This window comes from Thunnus maccoyii, chromosome 20 (assembly GCF_910596095.1).
Source record: "Thunnus maccoyii chromosome 20, fThuMac1.1, whole genome shotgun sequence".
In the NCBI taxonomy this organism is placed as follows: domain Eukaryota; kingdom Metazoa; phylum Chordata; class Actinopteri; order Scombriformes; family Scombridae; genus Thunnus; species Thunnus maccoyii.
In genome coordinates this window covers 8,237,830-8,262,719 of record NC_056552.1, presented here as the reverse complement: position 1 = coordinate 8,262,719, position 24,890 = coordinate 8,237,830, and the positions used below count along the sequence as shown (strand labels likewise).

Sequence of the window (24,890 nt, the reverse complement as noted above, 5' to 3'; positions counted from 1 at the left end):
TGCATTATCATTAAATACTACACTCATGCACCTACAAAACATGCACACACACCACCAACCAAGGTTACCATTAAACCAGTTCATTAAGCTCAAAATGTTGTTTTGTTGTTGTGTGTTACAGAGAAAGTTTCACTTTCATTTCAATTGGGAAGTGGCTAGTTTAGGGTCATTGCTTATACGTTTAAGGTTAATGCTGAATTAGTGTAATTTTTCAGTGAAGGTATGTAGCATATGTGTGGAAAATTTGCTTGCTGTCTTCTTAATCAATACCAGGGGTATTCAAATACAGGTCTTAATGAAATTCCACTGCATCAAAGAACCAGTAAGGGTGCATTATATGATGATATTTCAGTACAACCACTCCAGAACTGTACATGAACAACACCTTCGTTGTCTAACCAAGTCCTTAATCTTGAGCATAAAGAGGTGCGATGGAGACACTGGTATAAGTGTTCATTAATGAGTCGCTGCAGTTCTTCACTGCATTCATCGTTGAAAATGTTTGATTTTACAATTACTCTGCTGCAGTCTTGATACCACAACTTCAGCTGGTTCTTTCCTCTGTGTTTTTGGGAGTTTCGTTCATTGCAGCCATAGTTGGTGTCATAGTGTGGTTTTCTGTTCCCACTTTTCATTATGGCCACTGTTTCATTGCAAATCAAGCACAATGGTCTCATACTTCCCTCGGACAAAATGAATGCGCATTTCTCAGTCCAGTCATCCTTATGCATGTTTTTCACTGTCAGTCTTTCTTTTTTTGTATCAGCCTCTTTTAAACAAGCCATTTTACTCTATCAACCGGAGCTCCTACATTCCACAACAAAATTAGTTACTGTGAAGACTGGTGGGCAGCTGAATGATGACAGCTGAGGTGATGTGAAACCGATGAGTCACTCAAAAGCGGTCCGGGTCAGGTTGTGGTTAAATTATGTTCTCAGTCTGGATCAAATTGTTATTTGGTCTGCCTACTGACTATGTATGGCCTATACTGTCCATTGGTGATCTGGACCAATGTAAAGGGTCAGGTCATTTGTGAGAACTTGCAAGAACATGCATACTGGTGTAGTCCATTTTAGGGTTCTTCCAACTACTACTACCTTGTGTCATATTTGGTAGATATGTCAGTTGTCCAAAATGTTTGACAAGCTACCATGAGATTATTCTATTATGTTTTTAAGGTATATAATATAACCACTCAATAAGGTTTCATACTTAATCTGCTATCTGTACCTGGTCTGAATGTAGGGTTGAATATACACAAAGGTATTCTTGTACAAGGTTTTGTAATGAACCTCGGCTGCCCATTAATTGGTTTGGGGTGACCATCAACTTGGTGAACCCTCCACACAATTGGAATAACTGGATAGAAACATATAGGATGAGGATGTAGAGACCGGGATAAGAAATGAGGTTGAGCTTAAGAATAAACATGCAATCAAACATTTGATAACAAGGTTCCTGATCTAAAAATATCCATCTTGGATGTACGCTGTTCATAGACATGATTTTCCCATGTGCCTCTGCCTACTACTGTATCCATAAGACGTGACATCAACAATAACTGACAGACCCACCCCTGAATGTCCTGTGATGTTCATTGGATATTATTTTTTCATTATGTATTATTTAAACATATCCAAGTGTACTTCATGCGGAAGAGTTTAACCATTTACCCACATGACAAAAAAAGGATTAAAGTATAATATATATATATAATATATAGTATAGTAAAAAATATAATATGATGTAATAATTATGAAGAATACTACATGTACAGTAATGCACTCTGTGAATATAATGCTCTTCTTCCAAGTGAGTCTCGTAGACCTGAAATGACTAATGAACACTTCCACTCCACTTGTAGCTGCCTCAAAGCAGCTCCAGACACTCATTCAAATTGGCTCCAGAAGTGCCTCTCTTCTGCCCTCTCTCATGTTTATCAATGTAAAGTATATTTTAACATTCCGTGCCACGCCTGCTGAAATAGTGCTGTCATAATACACACTCATGCTCATTCCTGCACACCTATATCGTCCAATCAAAACACCATTGTGACGTTGTTCTCCTCAGAGAAATAATTTCAATGAGAGGGCAAAGAGCCCTTGCTGATGTTCCACAGAAGCTTTTGAGGTTTTATCTCCCTCTATTCCAATCCCTCCTCCCCCAAAACTGTAACGCTTCAAAACACTGATTTAATTCTCCATCTTTTCACAATTATTCTACATTTGTTAAATATCTTCTCAGGCACAGTCACTCTGAGGAAGTCCTACTTGCCTCTTAACTTACTTGCTTACTTATTCCCTATGTGAGTAAAAGGAAAAAAAAAAAAATGTAAAGAGATTTGGGATTTTGTCATGAAAAAGAACAAAGTGATGGACTGAAAAGGAAGTGAGCGGAGGGAGAGCGCATAGAAAACGGAAGCAAGGAAGCTGCATTGTATGACCCCCATCTGGGATATAAATGGCAAAGGGAAGAGCTTTCTGGTGTCTTGCTTTTAAAGGACCTTAGCCCTTCATCTCATCACGCTTGGCAAAGGCCATCCTGCCCTTTTTCTTACAATGACAACGCTCCTCTTTCCAGGACAATGCATCATAGTACTTTGTTTGGCTCTGATCTGCATTATAAAAGAAGCCTGATGCAGCAGGTAAGAATAGGACAGGCTGGGCTAATTGCACAGAGGACGCTAGCCTGGTTTTCTTGCTGTTAGATGTGTGTAGACAGGTAGAGGGCACAGGGAGAAAGAGAGTTTTAGCTTGCAGCTCAAGCATTATTTTTTTCTTTTTTTTTCATTGGCCTTGGAATCATAAAGGCCAATAACATACAAAAAAACATGGCAATAATTTACAATAATACCTGAGCACTTACTAGTGAGCAAGTAGGGAACACATCAAGAAATAACTGCGTATTAATAAATAGCCAACAAGTAGCTCCTAAATAACTCAACAGAGTACACCTGTGATGTGTGAACATTTTAAATGATTAGTCTGGTTTACTACCTCTTGGCTCATATTTTTGTAGTATTTTTTCCTAACATAGGGATGCAGTGATAACACTAAAAAGAACTTTAATGGGGCAATGAACTGAAGACAATCATACATGTTAGCCAAACTGTCCATTGTAAACATCCAGTACAGTTTACAGATTCCTGGTTCAACTTATACCTATACCATGGTGTTGCAGTTTTCCTGTGTAATGAGGGATTATTACTGACATTTCAGGTGTGGTCTTTTAGTTCCTCCCCCCTTAAAAAAATGGTTTGGAAAATCTAGAAGATCTTATTGTCCAGATTACTTTAAGTGCAATGTTATCATAATGAATAAAAAATAGTCAAGACTAAAAAATATAAAACCCAAATTGTAATAAATCCGAGTTTTTCTCCAAGGACATCACAGAGTAATATGAGACTTTGGCATGAATCTAGCAACTCTCTAGTAAAAAGATTTGAGCCATAGTATTATAGATGCAGCGCAATACTGTAAATTGTAGCAGTGTTTTACACACAATAGTGCACTGCTAATACTTTAGCTTTAGCTGCTGTTAGACTCAAGGACATAGAGATTCTCCAGGCACTTTGCCACTGTTCCCTCAAGCACTCGCTTTGTATCCATTTTGTTCATACCCACCAACAAAATCCATTCGTTTCCTGAGCTCCCTTTATGGTGGCATTATGTCGCGGCACTGATACTTCATTTGTGGATATGCATGAATACAAAAGAGAGTAATACACAACAACTGCAGTTTGGCTTTGCAAAGAGAACTTCATATACAGCTAAAAGGAATCATTATTCTTCATGGCAGCCAGAGAGTGATGTGCTCTTGTAATGTGATGGTGAATACATGTCGGCCAACAACTGATCTGTGTCTGCATGAGGTGAGAGAGAAATGGAGCGTGCTTCGTCTGTGCCATGTGGGGAGTTGGCGACAATGAATGGAGAGCCGTCTGATATATGAAGGTGGTGCTGGATAGGTGGAGTGTGTGTTGTGTGTGCGTGTGTGCTTAAGGCAGAGTGTGCAAGACCGCAACAAGTAGTGAATGCTTTCAAGCACACTGAATTACTGTGCAGATAGCGTACGCTTTTGTGCAAGCTATACCGAAAAGTGTACGTCCATGTGTGTGCACCTCGCATGTATGAGGATGTAAAAAGACAGCTGATAGGATGTCAATCACAAGTGTTTCACCTGTCATGACGGTGCTGCTAGTGACAGAGTGAGGGATGGCTCTGACCTTCAGCTGTGACAAGGGAGCAAGGCAGAACAATTAGACTACACTTCTGCACCTCTCCCACTCCCTGTCTCTCTCCCCATTTCTCTTGCCGCACATGTATTAAAGGCCACTCCCACCTCCTCTCAACAACCAGAGTTCAATGTCACCTGATGGGTGCATCGTTTCATGTTCAAACCAAAGACAGGGTGAAACCAGACAGGGACATGACACCCACCACCATAGATGTGGGTTGGAAAGAGGTTTACAAGTGCAAGGATGGAGTAAAGGTCAAAAAGAAAAATGATGTGGTGCAGAGAAAGAAAGAGGAAGAAAAAGCTGTAAGATAAAATGAAGAAGTTATGTTGTTGAATGAATGATGAGTCAAAGGGGTCATTTTAGAGTTCAGCGAGTAGAACGCAACATTAATACGAGCAAAGTCAGGAGATTGTTTATATACTACTAGCATATACAGTCATGGTAAGGTTAGGTGCTTTGGATCAATAATGGTAGGTTTTTATTTTAAGTGAAAAGTGAGTTAAGTACAGAGGTAAAAAAGAAAGTTAGCAGTAGAGCGTATAGAGGAGGAGGGACAGTAAAAGAAATGCAAACAAAAGGAGGGACGACATGCGAGTGAGGGCAACAGGTCGCTGATAAAAGCAAACGGGGAGCGAGTTTAGAATGGGTAAAGGACAGGTGAAACCCCACATTGCACGACGAGGTTGTGATCTTCCCATAGACAGTGACGAGCGCAGGGACCTTTGATGGATGGTCCTACCTCGGTGCCTTTTTGCAGTGTCATTAGGCAGAGAGGTTTGCAAGACTTGTCTGAATGCGGCGTGCGGTGCCGCTGCCCATTCATCACCTGGCCGCTGTGTCTGCTGAAGTCACGAACGGTTCCACCGGTGTGTATTCTGGAGCTACGGGAGTTGCAATAATTGAGGATTTTCACACGTATAATCTATGAGTCATACCTTTCCTCTACAGTCTTGATTAATTTTACCATGGAATATGTGTTAAGAGGATTCTTTTAACTGAAATCACTATGTTTGTGATTCATTTGTGTGTTGTTTTTTTTGTTTTTTTACTTCTACTCATACATATATGAACTACTGTGAAAATGACAACTCAAGACTATCAGTTGGATTTAGTGGATTTCCACAGATATTGCCACATTAGGATTCAGCACTTCACACACTCATGTGGTGTGTTCATACACTCAGTGATACCCGAACTGGTCTCCAGCATTGGCTTTATCTCAGCTCTTTTACTCCAGTATGAATTGGATACAGCTATAACAGATACAGAGCAAAAGGGCAAACTCATTTTGTGGGACTCTGTGTGCAGAAACAGCTAAACTGGTGCTGCGATCGCTTCATACGGCACTATAAATGCACACATGTGCCTCAGATGACATGAAATCTTTTTTTTTTTTTCTCATTTTGTTTCTCTGATAGGCATAAACCCTGTGATCTTGAGATAATTCTGTGGTTTTACAGTTTATAGCGAAATAAATCATACATTGTTTTTGCTTTTTTGTTGTTTCTTTCTTTCAAGATTAATGTAACACTGACAAGAAATTCAGATTTGAAGTTACATAAATAAAAAGCCCAGCATTTCTAGATTCAAACCCGAATCAAGTATGTAATTTAAAAATAAAGAAAAATGGTTTCATCAGTGCAGTGATCATCATTTTAACATTCATGAAATAACACACCCCAGCTTATACATTTTGGCTCAGGTCAGCATATCACCAGATTGGCACACCTCATGTGAATGATGTTTCTTCAGGGCTGCTGGGACATTATGCAGCGTGATGGAAAATGGGCACTGTAAACTGGAATGCATCTTACATAAATCGAATGGAAAATTTTTTTATTTTTTTTTTTTAGTCTATAAAGTGGCGGGGGAGAGTAGCTCACTGAGAGCAGTGGAGTGGCTGAGTGTGTGTTTTGAGTGTCCACTTTTAGACAGATGCTCATCAAACAATGGGAGACATGGTTACGTAGGTGGGAGGCAAACCTGTCAGTCACAGCACAGCCAATACACTTCCATTTGAGGAAGCTGTCAATCACCTGAAAGTTGCAGTAATGGTACGGTTGTCACTGGAGAGAGAGAGAGAGAGACTGGGCCGACGGGTCGGATGGGGAAAAAACAGGAGAGAAAAAGATTTGGTAAACTGGAGGGAGAGGAGCTGCCACTTACTTGAGCCTGTACCTGAAATTGCTACTTACAGCGTTTAGAGATAGTTATTTTGTGGATGAAGAAAACGTTATTGAATTAAAAACCGGAATGCAGTCAATGCTTTAGGTGTGTGTTTATTTGCTGTCTTTAGGGTTAGGATTAGGGTTAGGGTTAGGATTAGGGTTAGGGTTAGGATTAGGGTTAGGGTTAGGTTTCTCTATTATTTTCCTTTAAATTATTATTATGTGAAAGAAAGTTTCCCATTCTGGGAAATTGTAGCTCATACATTATTTGAGGCTGTGGGCTTCCTCTTAAGAGCCTGGAGCCCATTTCACCGATCTTACAACATGCAAGCTGCAATTTTTGACATGAGATCAAATCTGCTCCCTCATGTTGACATGTTTTATTAATGAGAACAAAAATAGCCTGCTTGCGACCTCTGGAAGAACTATGTCAGATTTACAAATTTAGATGTAATTTGCAATCAAGAATCAATTATGTAACATGATGCTGCCACCATACGCAGCTTCAACTTCACTTTCGTTTGAAATTCTGCTAATTCTGCTTCCGATTCTCCGGGGTGTCCTCCACCAGGGGCTCCAGTGGCTTTCCACTGACAGAGAGGAAAGAATAACTCTTCCAGTCTAACATGCTGTCTCCGCTAGCTGAGCTAATGGATGATATGGCTTCTCTGTCAAATGTCTGCTGTCTAAATGTCAGCCCTCTAAATGAAAAACTGTCTTGAAACGCCTCGAACAGCTCCTCAAACTGTCTAACCTTCGGGATCCTGTGATCTCAACTCCTCCTGTACTGGTGACTGTATAAGTTGATCCTATGTTATGGTGGTTGGTGAGGTTTCTCAGTCAGTGCTGCTGTGTCCAGTTTCAGCTGTGTCCCTTCTAATTTCACTACAAACGAGGTTGTCCTTGCTTCACCTCAATGTAGGGAAAAAAAATAACTTTGGAGTCACTATAGGAAGTTCAATAAGTTTTTACTCAAAGGAATCTCATATTAAACAGGACATCACACCAGCAGAAACTCTGTTTGGCTAAAAGTTACAACCTCTCTCTTTCAATTCAGTGTTTGCTCCCTTGTTGACAAAAGTACAGACTAAACAAGATTAAACTTTCCATCTGCCTTTTTGACACATCTCTCTAGGTTTTTAAAGATGATTTTTTTTTTTTTTTTTCAACCACAAACAGTTCTCAACTCTCCTGTGCAGAGAAAAATTTTTCTAGTACAACCTCTACTGAATAACAAAAACAACAACACTGGACCCGAATAATAAACATTTTTTATACCGGCTCTTAAAACTCTTTCTGGCTGTACTTTGGAAGAAAGTTGTTGTAGATAAATTTCTGATTTTTATGAATGAAAAGATTGTGTTTTTAAAAGTTCAGATCAGGTTTTACATAAAAAAAAAAAAAAAAATATGAAGGAAAAACCATTATTAGATTACAACCTATTCTGGTTCTCCTAGATCTCTATCCTTCTCAGTTGTCTGTTTTTTTTCTGCTTAAATACTGCCTTTGCTGCCATATTTGTCTCCACTTGAGTGACCCAACTGTCTCAGGACATTAAAAACTAGATGTCTCAAAAAATCCCTGCGGCTGAAACCGAAAAGGTCTTTCAGATGTCCAACCAGCTTTGTCTTTTATCCCAATATGTTAATGAACATTGTTGAAATCTTGGTGTAGTTTTTGTCTGAATAAGCACTTCAAAACAGTTGTGCCATACTGCTTCTTTCAATTGACATTAAAGTATTTCTCTTCACAAAAAACCCCAAAAAAACCAAAAAAGAAAACTGTAAACTGTCACGTACATGCCTTCATAAGATTCTGTCTGGACTCACACAGTATAGCCTAATTCTCTGTACTCTGGCAACAGCAAAAAGCATGCCTGCCCCTGACTGCAGCTTATCCAAAATGTTTCCTCGCCAGACCTAATTTTAAGATCTTACTGATTACTTTTAGACCACAAATGGGCCAGACCTCCCTTTCAGACATGTCCTTACCAATGTGGATACAATAGAAATGTTCAAAGTTCATTTTCGACCTTAGAAACAGTAGTTGACAATTACGTTTCACCTCAAGGTCCCCTTCATTAGCCCCCCCCCCCCCCCCCCCCCCCCCCCCCCCGTTCTGGAGCTTTTGATCATATCACGTTATCTTCATTAGCAGCTGCAGTTTTTGTAGTTGTCATGGAATTGTAATTTCTATGTAACCTTTGAAAGAAGAAGGGTACATTTGTCCTCTTTGCAAATGAAAAAAAGCTGAATAAAACACACCCTTGTTCAGTTCACCACACTCAGGGGTTTTACTGTTACAGCCTTTCTGGTTTTGGTATGACCGTGTATGTATTAAAGGGGACATATCGTGCTTTTTGTGGTTTTCTGATATTTTTATACTGTTATGATGATCAGATGTCTATGTTAAATGCGGCCAAAGGTCCAAAACTTGAGGTGAATGTATGGATAAATGCTCTCTGAAAGTCAAATATATATGTATGTTCATAGCCTCCCGAGCTGTCGGCTGAGACTTCAATTCCAGAAGCTAACCAGTGAGAACAGGAGTGGGCCCTTGGTGCCAATTTGCCACAATGACTAACAATGGTACTGCGAAAAAAATCCCCTAAAACCAAAAAAGCATTTTCCCTATAGACCACTATTATAAAAGAGATGTCATGACAGGACACCTTCAACTGTAAACGAGGTAATATTATGTTTTGCAAACTCAACATATCATGACAGATTAGTACGGGGCATAATTTGACTGTAAACTGCGGCATGAAGCAGTATACTCCATACTGTGGCAACCCTGTTCACTGCCCAGTGCCTGCAAGCCTTTGCAACACAATATCCAGTCCTAATACCTATCCAATAAGGCTTCTGGCTTATAGTTTCTGTGTGCAGTGATGTAAATAAAACCCTTGTTTTTCCCCATAACCTAATCCGTGGACTTCATTATACAGTTTAGCATTTAGAGAATGTTTTTGTACCCCCAACCTCATAATCGCTCTGCTCCTCCCACCCTCCCTTCCTTTCATCCTCCTCTTTTATATGTTATCCACTTTCTTTCATTCTTCGGTGTGACCCGGGTAGACTGGCACAATAAACTGTGTCCTGATCACAAATAATACCTCAATTGAAAGCTCATTAATGAAAGATTATGGTCCCTCTGAATAGCCACAGAGGGCTTTTATTCAGTGCCCATATACAGTACATTAGAAAGAACCCAACACAAAAGAAAGAAACATTGACCCATGCATGGGTATAAAGAACCACAGAAGAGCTTTTGTGCCAAAAAACCTTTGACCAGAAGTCATGACCCTTCTACTCAAAAGTAAGGAATAAACAACTTTTGTGAGCAAGAAATAATAGAATAGGAAAGAAAAGCAAAACCACAGAACTTAGTCCACTTACCACTGCACTTGTTTTCCTTTCTGCTGCTCCATTTTGGTTCTCAAAACACTTTAAAAATAGGGACTCAGTGGAAGCAATCATTGGGGAGAGGAAAGCAATGGGTAGAGCAACCATGATTACTGTGAGAGAACACGGCAGGAGGTCAAAGAGAAATGCATGGAAGAAGGTAAGAAGGAGTTAATAGGCATGCTGAGCAGTGAAACCAGCCCCATCCATTCCCTTGGTGTACTGTTCTCATTATGTAGCAACACAATTTAACAGCAAGCCAAACTCAGTCCAATAAATACATAAGAGTCAGGGATCATCTTAGCTGCACCTTTTAATAAGATGCCGTTGTAGATGCAAGCGTAAAACTGTAGAAAAACACAACAAAATACATAAGCAATTCAACAGTGTTAGAGCTGGTGCAATGATAATTAAGCTATGGCTTACTGCTACATACCAGCTGCACACCAGGTAAGCACATGTTACATCTCAGCAACTACAATGTATATTTTCACAAAGTTCACAAAAGAATCTTCCTCACAAATATCACCAAATATGATTATCAGATTACATATCACAGAAACTTACAGATGATGCTTTCACAAGCTTAAACAAAAGGATAGCAGCGGATAAGATACGTTTCTGCTTGAGGAGAAATGGCTGCTTTCAGGTCACGTGAGAACTACTTCCTCTACATACAGGTTACTTCCTGTTCAAACAAAACCACCACTAGTAGGTGCTAAAACACTAGTAAAAGAACTAACAAGCCTGGGGCATGACCAAGCCCCCTGGAACAGTGCTGGGCTTTGAAGCCAACTTGACATAGTGGCCAATCATGGAATTACAACTTCCACATCTGACAGGGCCCCAAAAAGCATTTTTCCCGCATACAATCATAGGAAAAGGAGCAGCTGTAAAATGGTGGATTCATTTTTTTGAGCATCACAAGCCCAGTGAAATGACTCGTTTCACTAACAAAATTTGATTCATCCGGCCCTATTACATTTTGAAAGTCCAGAAGAGCCGCACGATTGAATTGTTTTATCTCCATTCAAGTTAGCTGGAGGGCTAAACTGGAAGTTAGCTGTGTCAGCCGTTGGAGTGAACACGCTCACGGTGCATCGTGCGCGTAGAGCGTGTAAAGTATGTTTTCATCCAAGTAATTTATTTACAGCAGGAAGTGGCTTTTTTGGCCTCATGCGCCTCCATTGCTGTATCCATTTCTCTTTAAACATCCATAGGCAGGACACTTGGCTTTATTTAGACATGCCCTTCATTAGGTGAGTACAAAGGGGACAGAGTAATGATCACATTTATCCAAGGGAGGTGGACGGGGGTTATAGTGTGTGTGTGTGTGTGTGTGTGTGTGTGTGTGTGTGTGTGTATGTGTTGGAAGAGGACAGAGGGGGGTCTCCTTGTTTATATGTATATGCCTTTGTCTCAGTGTGAGCGTCAGAGGATGAGCAGAAAGCCGCCAACAGAGACAGGGATGAGATGGATGAGGTGGGTGACGTGTGTGTGCATGCATGCTGCTCTGTTTGTGTGGAGACTTTGTCAAGATCCCAGCGGCACACAATGTGTGTGTGTGTGTGGGTGCAGAGGAAAAAAAACATTCACATAGTGTGTGTCTGCCTGCTGTTTGCATTAAAACATGCATGACTGTACACAGATACAGAGACCAATGGAGACACGCACATGCTCAGGCATACTGTATATACGCACACACGAACTCACAAGTATACAAACGCATAAACAGGTATGCACACACAGCAAACACACATTAGTGCATGACATTCACCATCTAGGGTGATTTTTTTGTCATTGTCATCAGAGACACACAAGCATAAAAGACCAAATGGGGAGAGATGCCAATTTTGGTGAAGAAGATATCAAAGGAAAAAAAACATTATCAGAAGGGAACTGATGTTAAAATGACATTTACTAAGGCATCTATCCCTTTTTATCCAACAACCAGCTGCTATATGGCAGTAACAAAGACTGACTAGAAAGCCCATTCTAGTACATTAAAAGCCTTCTAACAAGGCCATGAAGTGGAATTGTTTCCTGCCGTACTCCAGAGTGAACAAGTGTTGAATCGGGAGAGATGCTGGATAATGGCCTCTCCTTCAAATTACCTCAGCTGTCAAATGATGATCCACGTGTTGACCTGCACTAATCATTGTCACTAAGTGGCAATTCCCCAAATTCCTCTTTTCGAGCAAGTCCTCTCAAAATGAATTTATATTATCTAGTGCAATGTGCAAACGCTCATCTTGGTGAGATTTTAAAAGGCTTAAAGCCCTGATCTGTAACTTTTTTTAGATTGTATGAATTACAGGTCTGATTTTAAGACAAAATTAAATGCTTTTTTTTTGTTTGTTGGGGTTTTTTTCAATATAACAATGCATTACATTTAGTTTTTGTTTGTTGTATGACTACCTTTGATATTCATTTTCATTTCATTCTGAATGAGTTTTAGGTGATGGGTCAATGTTACATTTTTCATTTATATTTTAGGGCTTTTGTTATTGTGGCATGGTCTCATGATGAAATACCCTTGATATCAATTATCTTTTCAACACATCTTTCACACATTATTTATACTGCAGTCAACATGCTTTGTCTCCTGAGTCGTTTCTTATCTTGTCTGATTTTGAGTAAACTGAGCTGAGCTGTGGCTTGAGGAAACAGGGTTTAGACAACAGACCAACTTTTGTTTTTTTGATCAGATCATTTGAATTATGAAACTCATACACACACATATCGGTGCACTGTATTGAACTGAGTCATGTACTTCTGCACATATGCATTATTCAATAATTCAATTATTCAATAATTCAATTTTAAGAGATAATTGAGAAATTTGTTTTGCTGCTGAATTGAATATTGATGCCCATGAATATTGATGGTTGTGATGATAATTCTGTATTGTCTAACTTAACCAAGACATCTGTTTTGACCATTATTTGTCATATTTTTTGCTCTAACTGGCACCCTTAACAAACACATACCATCAAAACCACTTCAGTAGTTGTTTACCAGATTGAATTACTGGATGTATAGTCTAATACCTTACTTGCAGTAATACTGGCAGGAAGTCTACCCTACAAAATTTAAATGGAATGCCTGTGAGTCATTTCCATCAAATATCAGTGATGTTTGCAAAGAGTGTTGTATTTCCATGTGATATAGCTGACTGAAATATAATGAATGGTGACCAAGAAGAGTGTGAAATGTGTTATTGTGTGCCTACCATGTCATTATCACATTAGCAACACTCTCTTCAGTTCATTCTCACATCGAACTATAAACTAGAAAAACTGCAACGCACACACAGGCAGTTATGAAGTTGTGCTGACAGTTTGGCAAACATCTCATTTACAACACCTGTGTGTGTCTGTGTGAGTAAATCCACATTTGTATGTCTTTGTCTGCGCGTCTGCTCACGTGTATGTTTTGGTTTGCTTTTGAGCTGCTGGAGTTTACAGAGGAAGTGAGGTATAGGGAGGGTACGCTCCTCTTCTCTCTTTCTCTGTCTATGATTCCCCTGCTGTAACCTGGCCCATACATTATTGAGTGCTGAAGAACATTGTTCCGCGGTGTTAATTTTTCAGCAGGCCAGGGGTGGACTGCAGACACACCCTTGCCCTAAGCCATGGGTTAGTCAGGTCACTGATGCGTACTGTCTTGTATAGTTGTGTGTGTATTGATTGCGTGTTTGTACATTTACTTCATCTGACTGCACTTATTTCCTCTTACAGCGTTGTCTGAACAAAGGTCTAAAAATCTTTCATAATATCACATGCTATTACCATTTTAAAAATGAATCAAGGCTTTATCTGATGTAAAAATGTCTTTTTGGACATAAATTTGTATAAAATCTTACAATACATTGGATTTTGGATGAAAGATGTGGGTTTAAATACTGCCTGTTTTTGTACACAAAGACCTCAGTGAAGCATGGTGAAGGTTATCTGCAGCAATATTTCATGCCGGATTTTTAGCCATATGATCCTGACACATGAGATGCTTCTCTGCTTTATAGTGTCCCATAATACAGGAATTGATTTGCCTCCATAAACATAATAGCATAATATGCTCAGTGTACTGTGCTCCACACTCCACCACTAAGGAGATTTTTCTTTCTGGATCTTGTGGGAAATTAAACCAGCTTGCTCTTGAGCTAACGCACACACACACACACACAGACACACACACACACACACACACACAAATACACATTCTTAAACTCACAAATAGACAAATTTGCATGTGCAGGAAACAGGTAATTACATGAAAGTAAAAGGAAAAGAAAATCATGTATTGCATACATTATTCTCTTTCATTTTTTTAGTATATAATCTTTCCCACACCTTTGTATTAAAAAATGTTATACTTTGTGTAGCTCTGTTTCGCGACATTAGCTGCTTAGTCTAGCTTTGCAAGTCATTATTGGAGGTGGGGGACGGATTGCTGTGGGGTAAGTGATAAAGGTAAGCATGCGAGCTTAGACCTTAGCCTGTCATGGCTAAAGGTTAGCTTATAGATTTATGACTGCCGTCCCCCTTTGCCCAGGCTCTTTAAAGAGGTGGACACTTTTGAGACTGTTTGAGCTGCTCTAATTGATTGCAGCCAAGACATTGCTGTCTTATCCATACACCGAGAGGAGATGAGCACAAAGGACAGGAAAGAAACTTGAGACCAGTGGTTTCTAATCTTTTTAGCCTGTCGACTTTTTTTTTTTTTTTGACAAAGCAGTGTCTACTTACAACACCTTGTCACTTTGCAGGTTGCTGCAACCAAAGGGTAATTTGTCCTTCTCAGATCCTTACATGCCCTGAAGAGGTGGAAGTATTTTGTATTTACAGAAGATTCAAGATTACAGACATGGAAAAATCTGACCCCTTAGATTTACCTGCGACCCCTTGGGAAGTCCTGACCCCTAGGTTGGGGACCACCATCTTAGAATGATTAGAATGAAAATGTAAACTCTAAAGCAATACCAAATCTACTGTATGCTGGGATGTGACATGTATTACAAGCTCAAGTCTGATCAAATTTTATACTGAAAAATAAATAAATAAAAATTACAAATAATAAATAATAAATAGAAAAGAGTAATGAACTTGTAACCTTGGTTGGGTCATCCTCTCCTACCCACTGAGAGTCAGTCTTCTGGACAGTGCAAGGGTCTTTGAACCTGCAGTGCTGGAGGACTGCCAGCTGGACTAAACTCGTGAGGAGACAGCAGACCAGCAATGGCAGAGATTAGTGACCGGTAGCATGGCCTCATGGGATATGCAGTGCTACTGGCGGCAAAGAGGAGGAGGAGGAGGAGGAGGAGGAGGAGGAGGAGGAGGCGTCACTGAGCCATGAATGGAACAAAAAGGGCTGACAGTAATACGCTGGAGACGAGCCAAAAGCTGTGTGCTGAGGCAAGATGTGTTGTGCACATCTACTTTATGTGTATGTATGGCTGTATTAACTGCATTTGTGTGTGTTGGTGTGTGTGTGTGTGTGTGAACAGAATAGTGAACAGCTGATTGGCTGTGCGTAATCCATGCGCCATATACAGTATGTGTGTCTTTGTATGGACGAAGGCTAGTGGAAATCAGCAGCTGGCCTTGGTTTGAATGTCTCTTAGGGATGAGTAAAATATCAGTCAGCACACACACACACACACACAAAATGTACAATTCCGTGCTGACATACATAAACTGGCACATTTTGGAGCGTCTCCATTTCCCGTCCTGCACACACACACACACACACACACATTCAGCAAGAGGGCCAGACCAGTGTGCTAAATAAAGACAGACAGTAGAACAGATTTTCACACCCAGCGGGGCCATTAGCAGCTCAGTTAGACCACCAGCAAACTTCCATCCTCATCAGCATCACAAACACACACATACAGACACCTGCCATCATAGAATGACACAAACAAACACACACACACACACATATAATGTAGACATAAACAAATCACATGAAGCCCCACACAAGCATACACATACATAGTGTATAAATACTCATTCACACTAGGGCACACAATCATTACACATCTGTGATCAATGTATAGTTGGGTGTGTCCATCAACAACAGCGCGTGTATTTTTGATATGCAAGTGTGAAAGCTACAAGTATGCACCTGTGTGTGTGTGTGTGTGTTTGTCTGCATGTGTGGGCCCCCCAGGCTGCAGCTGAAATATGTATGCTGTGTCCGGGAGCAACGGGCCCCTGAGGATTGAGCTAGGAGGGAGGTTGCTACTCATGGCTGCCACCGCAGCACCACAGCCTTCTGGGAACTGGAAAGTTGCCTGTGTGTGCGTCGACTGCCTGACTTATCTGTGAACACTCCGAAAGCCGTGTGGCTCGCACCGGGCTCACTAAAGCTGAGAAAACGTGTCATCTGTAAAGCTGTCGAGCCCTCAGACATATCAAACCTCAGGGGCATTTACTGAAAAGACGTGATGTGTTTTCATGAATATTATAAGAGGAAATTTCCCGACAATGGGCGAGATAAACAAGTAATTAAAGGGCGAGATTAATTCAGCACATCTAGATGCTATACAGCCTGCGTCACCTTCAGTTCAGTGTGTTTTTGTTCATCATGAAAAACAATCCAGAGGTGATCTTGAGTACAGGGGAAAGCGACCTTTGTCTGAGTTCACGTGTACATTATCATTTAAAAGTGGCATAGATCAGTAAAAAATGGTTCACCTGAAATCAGAAAGCAACAGGGAACAAATACAAATGAAGTGAAGCTGTTATGGTTCAAATTCTACAGAAATATGAGTATTTCTTAATGTCTTAGTGTAGCCAATACTGTTATGATATTGGATATTAAACATGGTTTGAGGTAAACGTATGTAAAAATCCGTCCTGCAAGTCAAAAGCCAGGGACTCGGCCTGCTCTGAACACTTAGTCTGTAATACTTCCTCCTCGTGATGACATCACATTGTTCATGCATGCCCACAAACGGTGGTCTGTCCCATAGCTTTTGTTGCTAAGTTTGTTGCTAAGACGTTCTCCACTTGCATATTCTAGATGTATTTGAGTCGGAAGCCGGAAGTCCGCTAATTATCTTTATCATATGTTCTAAACTATGTGTGAAGTATTTCCATTATATTCTATCAATGCTGTTTGACATTAGTGTCTAAAGACTGATGATGATAAGGAGAATTTAAAGGGTTGTTTTGACCTTTCTAAGCAGAGTATTTGGAGGGAAATAGGAGAAATGTCCCCGACTCTTGTTATTTTAGAAATGAATTCTTGAAGTTCTTCTCAATTATGAATTCTCACCCCAGGGCAGGCATTTGTACTTGGCACTGTTCTCATTAATGAGAGAGCTGATTTAATTGACTGTGTGCTGCAGACTGGGTTGTGAGCATCCGTCTGACACACTAACCTGCACGTACTCATGCACGCACACACACACACTCTCACACATGCCTTAGCTTTGAGTCGACCTGGGCCTTGGCCCCAGGGAGCATCCTCTAGCATGAGCTATACTGTATGCAAATGAGAGGCCCCTATCACACAATAATTGCTTTGTATTGCACAGGAAGCACACAGCCGCATAGTGGAAGCTGGAGTTGGGTTGGGTTCGGTCTGTCTGTGGGTACATTCATAGGCGCGTTCACGTTCGCTTGAAGTGCAGAGGAAGTCATTAATCATTGTAGGTGTGCCTCTGCATATAATGGTATGTGTCATGTCACGTGGCGTGAGACAGGGGATACAGTATGTTGCCCAAGCTTCATTAATCAGTTGTTGTGTGTAGTTTACAGTACATGCTGAAGGATGAGCTTGAAGGATGTCGGTTATGTGATGGTCAAATCTCAAAGGCCAGTATGTCTGCAGGTGATAAAGTTCTCAGTTATCAGTATAGAGCAGTGTAGAGCCGTCGCCTCCCTCTGACACCCACAAGTGCTCAAGTGCTTTTGTCTGTACTTCAGAAAAGCTCCTATTACATGTTAGACATTCATTTACATTAAGATTTATGCACTGCAAAATGTGTGCTTCTTCCCTGATGTGAAGCACTTTGTACTGTTACTTAAACTTTAACTTTAAAGAGGCTATGATCAGCATTTTTCTGCAGTAACTTTGGTTGGTTTTACTCTCACTGCTCTCATAGCGTCGCAGCTGTTTTCAGAGAATAAGTTCTAAAATCCCGCTGTGTACTTCCTACTCAGCACCAAATGGAAAGCAGACACAGTTAGTGATTAGCTGGTGAACATAGTGGAGCATTTAGCATCTGAAGAGCCAGATAGATAGTCACTAACTTTTTCCTGTCTGCCTTTTGATGCTTGGTAGGTAGAATATAGTAGATATAAGACTTTGATTCATGCAACTTTAATTGTATTATTATTAGTATAGTGATATTAATTCATTAATTTTGATCATCTAAAAATCATGTAAGTAACTGATCAAGTACAGACGTTGAAAATTCACCGGTTCCAGCTTCTCAAATGTGGAGATTTGTTGCTTTTCTCAGTTTTTGTAAATTTTATATAGAGAATATGGGGTTTTGGTCAGAGAAAACAAGCAATACGAGCATTTTGAACTATTGCCTTCCTTTTTATAGAGTGAACAATTAATGGATTACTGGAAAATAATTGACAGATTAATCATAAATGAAAATAATCACTAGTTGCCACCCAAAGCCATCGTGTCAGCACATATCGGCGTGAGTGTTTTTCTCCCGCTGCTGCTGCTGCTGATTCCAGTCAGATATCACTGATGAGCTCTCATGGACTTCCTAATGAGAGCCACTACTGGAGATACTCATCAGTGATCAATGTTTTCTTTGGCCTCACACCTTCCTGTGATCGAATGAGTATCTGTGTGCGGGTAATACCGTACGCATGCTCGCTCTTGTTTGCATACCCCCCCCCCCTCACTCTCTCTCTCTCTCTCTCTCTGCATTGCTGTCTCTACCTTTTCCTCTCTCCCTCCTCTTCTGCCTCCCTCCTCATTCTCTTTTATCTCCCCATCGTAGATAAAAGCAAAGCGCACGTCGCCAGGGAACAATTAGTCTCGGCCTTCTCAAATCACTATTGCACATCTCAATCTCCCTCATTTTTGCAGCATATCTTCCTCTATGCCAGGCATAGCATTAACCCACACTGCTTTGGGAGATGCCCAGGCAACTCCAATTCTTAAGGCACATCAGAGTCTATTTTACATTTTATCTCTGCTTTGCATCTGTTAAACCCTCTGTCTGCCTTTTTTTGCTCCCCTATATATCATTTCGCTCGGTTTTCTTGTACATCAAATTTATATACACTACGTTTAACATAACCTAAGTTTTCCCTTTTCTTCTGGCTCATTGAGTAGTCTCTCTTTGCCTCCTGACAGAGGCGTCACTTCACAGTGCGACTTTCTGATTAGCTGTGTCTCTGTTTTGGCTCTTGCTTTTCATGCCTCTGCTGTATGGAGGGTTTCTTCATGTTTGACTAGCTTAAGAGATCAGATTTTAACAGAACAGCACAGCGCAGTCAGGATGGTAAGTGGCACAGTTTCAAACTTGAAAATGCTAGGTATGTGAGTTGAATCTGACAGCTCAATACTGTGCGGTACTTTATTGAGTCTCCTCTGTCTTCCTCTGTTTGTTATAAATATTTATTCATGCCGGCCGGCCTACAGGCTGGCGCCGCGCTCAAGTTGTCAGAAGTCAGAAATCAGACCAAAGTGCACATTATAAATATACATCAAGACGGGGCTGGACTTTATGAATATTCACTGTTGACTTATAGAGATAGGTTATGCACCTTTGACCCAACTGCAAAAAAAACTGCTGTTCATATGCTTACGATCTCTCTTGATTGCTGTGCCTTTGTGTTTACCATGTTTTATCACCTTGGATTTTGTATTTGTAAAGGAGAAAGCACCGCTACTTATCAATTTGACATCATTCCTCAACAAAAAGTAACAAAAAGTCTGCAATGCGATATTCTGGGACAACATGATTAATCGTCTGCCTCTTTTACAACTTCTCTGAAGTATACAATCAGTTCCCAGTTTATCAGGTACACCTAATGCAGTCTAATACAACAGTCCTGCAATAAATCCTTCCTTCAATAAGGTTATAATGTTCAGTTTTTATTGAAACTGTTGTAGAGAGTTGCTGATGTTTTTAAGACCATTTTTTTTCTTCAGGACCATTTTGGAGGTTGCACTTAGTGCTGTTGTCGAACTGTATTGCATTATACTAAGAGATGTTTCTAATATTTTGTCTACTCCATTTATACCAATGGAGGTAGTCTAACTGTTACAGCAGCATAAACAAGAATTTCCCAGTTGACCACAAATATTTTCAAATGAGAGCATTTAGAACTGGAAATAATACAATCTTTTGCACAGCAGTAGTAGTGTAAATAGATACAGATACATCTTCTCATTAAATCAAGCATACTTTGAGAAGCCTAAGTAGTAAATTCAAATTTGAATGAAAGTGAAAAGCTTGTAAATCATCATTGGTCTCTCACTCCCTCTCTCACTTACTTTCATCCCCAATTTTCTTCCCCATTCCTTCACTCTTATCTGTCTACCTCTATTGGATTTGTCGAGCTGAAATAGAAGAACAAAATATCACCACTATAGATCATTTTGACAGTTTAATTTCAATGCCTGATTATCAGTCAATTTGATAATTATATTATCCAACCATCCAATTAATGTGTTCTATATTTACAATGATCATCAAGTAAGCTCTCCATTTTTGCATCATTTATCAAGGGTGAGATATTAGAATCTCAAGGGACCTTGACAGATTGTGTGTGAGGCTTCTTGATTGAGATATAAAAATATCTGTGTCTGTTGACACGTTCAATACATGCATCACCCTGTGGAGAGGTTTTCGCTGGTCTTCCTCAATCTATTCCTTCACACTCAACAGAGCGTGTTCAAGAAACACAGAAAGAGCGAAAGACAGCGAAACGGAGTGGAGGCGAACGACTGATGAAAGGATTTCATGCCTCCTCCTAGGCTTTACTCCTCTCCTGTCTACTCTGTCTAGCTTGGGGAAAGTGGTGCGCTGTGCCAATGAGTTGCTGACACACAAACACACAGAGCAGGAGATGCAGGAACCAATCCGTCATGACTTCATGCTTCTGCTCCCTATTCCCTGTTAGTCAGCCATCTCTGACGCTCCCAGAGCAAGACGAGATCACCCAACAACAGGCAACAATGCCTCACGTGAGATTAGGTAGTTTCAAAAGCGACACGTTCAGATAGGGTTTTCCATCTGGAGTGTGGAAGCTTGTTGTTTACATGCCAGTGATAATCACATACAGTAGAGTTTACTCTGTATTAGGTGAGATCCAAGCATCTGACCATCCACAATCTGCTATAGATAGATCTAAGCATCAACTGTTGCCTCCCTGTTCAGATCTTCCCATTCAAATGTTTTTTAACTCAATGTTAGCCTCTTTCCTATCCCTACATTATCAGATGAAAGTTAAGTTCATATGGAATGTTCCTAAAGCTTACACTTTTTTTTTCCTGTTATTCTTAAGTCTGTATTTACGTGTGCACATTTGTGCCTCTGGGTTCATGGATGTGTGTGAGATTTACAGTAAGAGCTGTTCTGTTTTTTTGGGTGCATTTGAGGTATATTCAGTTCGCTTGGTTTAGCAGCAAGAAAAAAAGCGAATCTTCAATTCCAAACTCTGTTCTTTATACTTTTACAGATGACGTGCCCCCCTACTTCAAGACAGAGCCGGTGCGTAGCCAGCTCCATCTGGAACGCAACAGGCTGGTACTGACCTGTATGGCCGAGGGGAGCTGGCCTCTGGAGTTCAAATGGATCCACAACAACACGGAGCTGACCCGCTTTTCACTGGAGTACAGGTGAGAATAAACTGAATAAATAAGAGAGAGATGGAGAAGGGGAAAAAAGGGAGAGAAAGGTGTACCTGAGTAACTGGCTTGCAGTAACTACAGACCTAGACCAAACAAGCAAAAAAACTTACTGCATTTTGGCTTTATCATAGCCAGAATGGACAGAAGAAATTATTCACATTACAGCAAAAAAACATACATATGGCATGTTGTAGGCCTTAAAATTTGTAATTGAGTAATTTGACAAATATCCTCTGAGTTAAAGATAGCAGTTAACTGGTGAGGAGGCCACAGCTAGCCTTAAAGCTAAATTCACCCACATTTTCCTACCTGTTTCCTGTTTCTGAAAAACCCATTTTGACTATCTTATCTTATTAATATTCATCATTTTATTTGTATATTACATTTATCATATATTTTCATGCCACAGAAATGAGGCAGTAGCCAAACCAGATAAATTAGTCTTACTTAGAGACATCAGTCTAGCTTAGTAGTGTAGCATTAGCAATAACTGCTGTGTTATTATGGATCCCACTGCTTTTCTTAGCAAGACCCACCCTACTCTGCCTCTGATTGGCTTTCCAACAATGCCTCACATGAGATTAGGTACCCTAACCATAACCCTAACCCTGGCTTTCTTACCCTAACCCTAACCAATCTCGCTCCTCATGCCTAAACCTAACCAACCCAAGCAACAAAGGCAACAAGTACTAGCCAATGAGAGGCAGAGTAGGGCGGGTCTTGCCAAGAAAAGCAGTGGGATCCATAATAACGTATAATAACTGCCACCTCAATTTCTGTTTCTAATTCAATTCATGTGATTTGATGTCATTTAATTAGCTACCTAAAATAAATAAAAATTTTGGCAGTTTATATTCATAGTTTATTAGCTCAAATTGACAACAAAGCCTAATGAACAATGTGTTTTACTCTTGCATTCACTTTAGACTCTCCAAAGGCAGAATATCTGCATTCTTTTTTAGTCTTGTGTGACAATGGAATAGCCTATCAAATAAAGAAATAGCTCTCGCTGTTTGCTTTTTCTCTCTTTCTCTTTTTTGCTCCTGCCTCCCTGCTTTCCCCTCGTGGCTCTGTGACCTCCATCACTCTCTCTGGAGAGGCAGCGAACAAGCAAAAGGCGTGAATGAGGGTTAGGGCAGGAGATAAACCGTCTTTAATGGTAACTGGAAGATCCTAATCATGTGGCAAACATTGCTCTTATCTCGGAGAGCAGTGTGTCTGCACCCAATGTCTCTGTGTGTATGTGTGTGTGCAGACAGCAGTGTAAATGAAGCACTAGAGGATTGAAAGAAAGCTCATTGACACACACTTTGCTGATCTTAGCTGAACTGTTGTGTTCATATGTGAGAATGAGAGAGTATGTGAAAACAACAGAGGGTGAACGTGCAAGCAACATCCGCCTTGTTGATGGAGCTGGAGCAATCTCTAGAGATAGATAAGACCAGAGTGGGAACATTGGGGTAGGAAGGACAGAAGTGACACACACACACACATGCTAGGACAATTGATCAGAATGGACTATACTTGAGAATACCTGTTAGGGCCTCAGGTGCCGTTTGACTGTGTTGAGTGATTGAGTGATAGTGCGGGTGATTTAATAAGTAGTCAGGCAGAAAGCTGTGTAGGATTCTGCATGTGTGAGTGAGTGTTTGTACTGTATTTCCTCAAATAAAAGACAGTAGTCAGTTAAAAACTGGGTGTCAGATAATGGCTGTTTAAATACAAAGATAATGGCACATATTTTAATAATAATGACAGCAGTAACACTACATGAGCATCAGTAACCAGGGTAACTTGGCTAAGCCAGCAAGTATACATCCAGGAGCATGCTAACAGATGCTACAGCTAAGTGGTGCACTGCCATAACGTTCTGGGTGGAACTCAAGCGCTAGAATTATTGTTCCGCACGTTGCAGTCAGTGGATTAATGCAGTAACAGAAATTTAACAGTGCAAACGGGCGCATATCAGAAAACAAGGAGGCTTTGTAGCAAAATATGAGTAAATATACTTAGAAATAAACGCCTCTCTCAAGCCTTCTTCCAATTAAGGCCTGGTACCCACTAGAGTTGAGGTAAATAAAGGCCCCGGCCACTATTTGAGGAAATACGGTATACTGTTTAAGAGCCTGCTATTAGACCAGTTGAAATGGACATTTTAGAAAATTTGACTTTTTCGTAACCAGTGGTTGCGCTTGTTTTTCACACCAGGGTGCTCAGGGATAATGTAGGTGGAGTGAGCTGCTAAAATAAAGTGGTAAAGATACCTACAGCATATAACGTGCTCCCCAACATCCAGAGACACACAGAAAATGATGCATCTAATACAACATCTTAATATGGAAATTATTGGTTAAGCAGCAGCTGGAGGTTTACTGTAATGGAACATTTTTTAAATTTGATACTTTTGAGTACTGACTCTACCTACCTGGGCGAGTTTCGGAATATAGCAAAGAATCTTTCAAGTCAAGTCGATTTTTTATTTATATAGTCTAATATCACACACTCGCCTCCGGGCTTTACAATCTGTACAACATCCTCTATCGTTGTACCCTTGATTCGAATAACCACCAAAAAACCTTTTTTAATCTTTTAATAGTGAAACCCATTTTGAACAGGTAGAAAAGTGCTATCAAAATTCCTCCTTTTCTCTGCTCAACTAACATCCAACACTGATTTACAGTTCAATGAATGATCCGTCATGTTGTATACCACAGCAACATCCTGTTTCAATAGGAAGCACATCACATAAAGAAAGTAAAGATGCTACTTTTGAGGGCAAGGGCAGCATTTTTTATGTGTTATTAATATATTCATTGATTCCTTATCTTTTTTTTGCAACCTTATTCATGTGAAAGGGAATTTGTGCGTGCATATGTGTGTTATTTGTATGCAGTCTTCCTCAGTTCCCAAGTCGGCCTTTCTCTGTGCCAGGAGTGTATTTGAGCAGAGCAGACCCCCATATTAATGAGGTTATGGTAGAGGTCCCCAGTGCTGAGTGCTGCTTTAAATATTGACACCATGCGACTTGACCTTGTGTCCTCTGGCAACCGATCAATACGGCAAGGTGTGTGTATGTGTGTGTGTTTGTGTGTGCGGGCATTACTATTCAACATGTAGGTGTGAGCTTGTGTGTAAGAGAGTGCCGGAAGGGAAGAGAGTGGCACAGTTTTAGTGATCTGCTGTGGGGAGTGCCACATTTGGGAGAGACTCGGCTCAGCACTGACTGCTGTCAAA

At 40.4% G+C, this 24,890-nt stretch overlaps 1 protein-coding gene across 6 annotated transcripts in view; it reads left to right on the top strand.

The window, feature by feature from the left end:
- sdk2b (sidekick cell adhesion molecule 2b) overlaps positions 1–24,890 on the top strand; it is a 273,376-nt gene that overhangs the window by 171,041 nt on the left and 77,445 nt on the right. For all 6 annotated transcript variants that reach the window (XM_042396798.1, XM_042396795.1, XM_042396794.1 and 3 more), the window contains exon 2: positions 21,485–21,644. In XM_042396798.1, the coding sequence (XP_042252732.1) occupies positions 21,485–21,644 (160 nt within the window). The remainder of the gene's footprint in view (positions 1–21,484; positions 21,645–24,890) is intronic.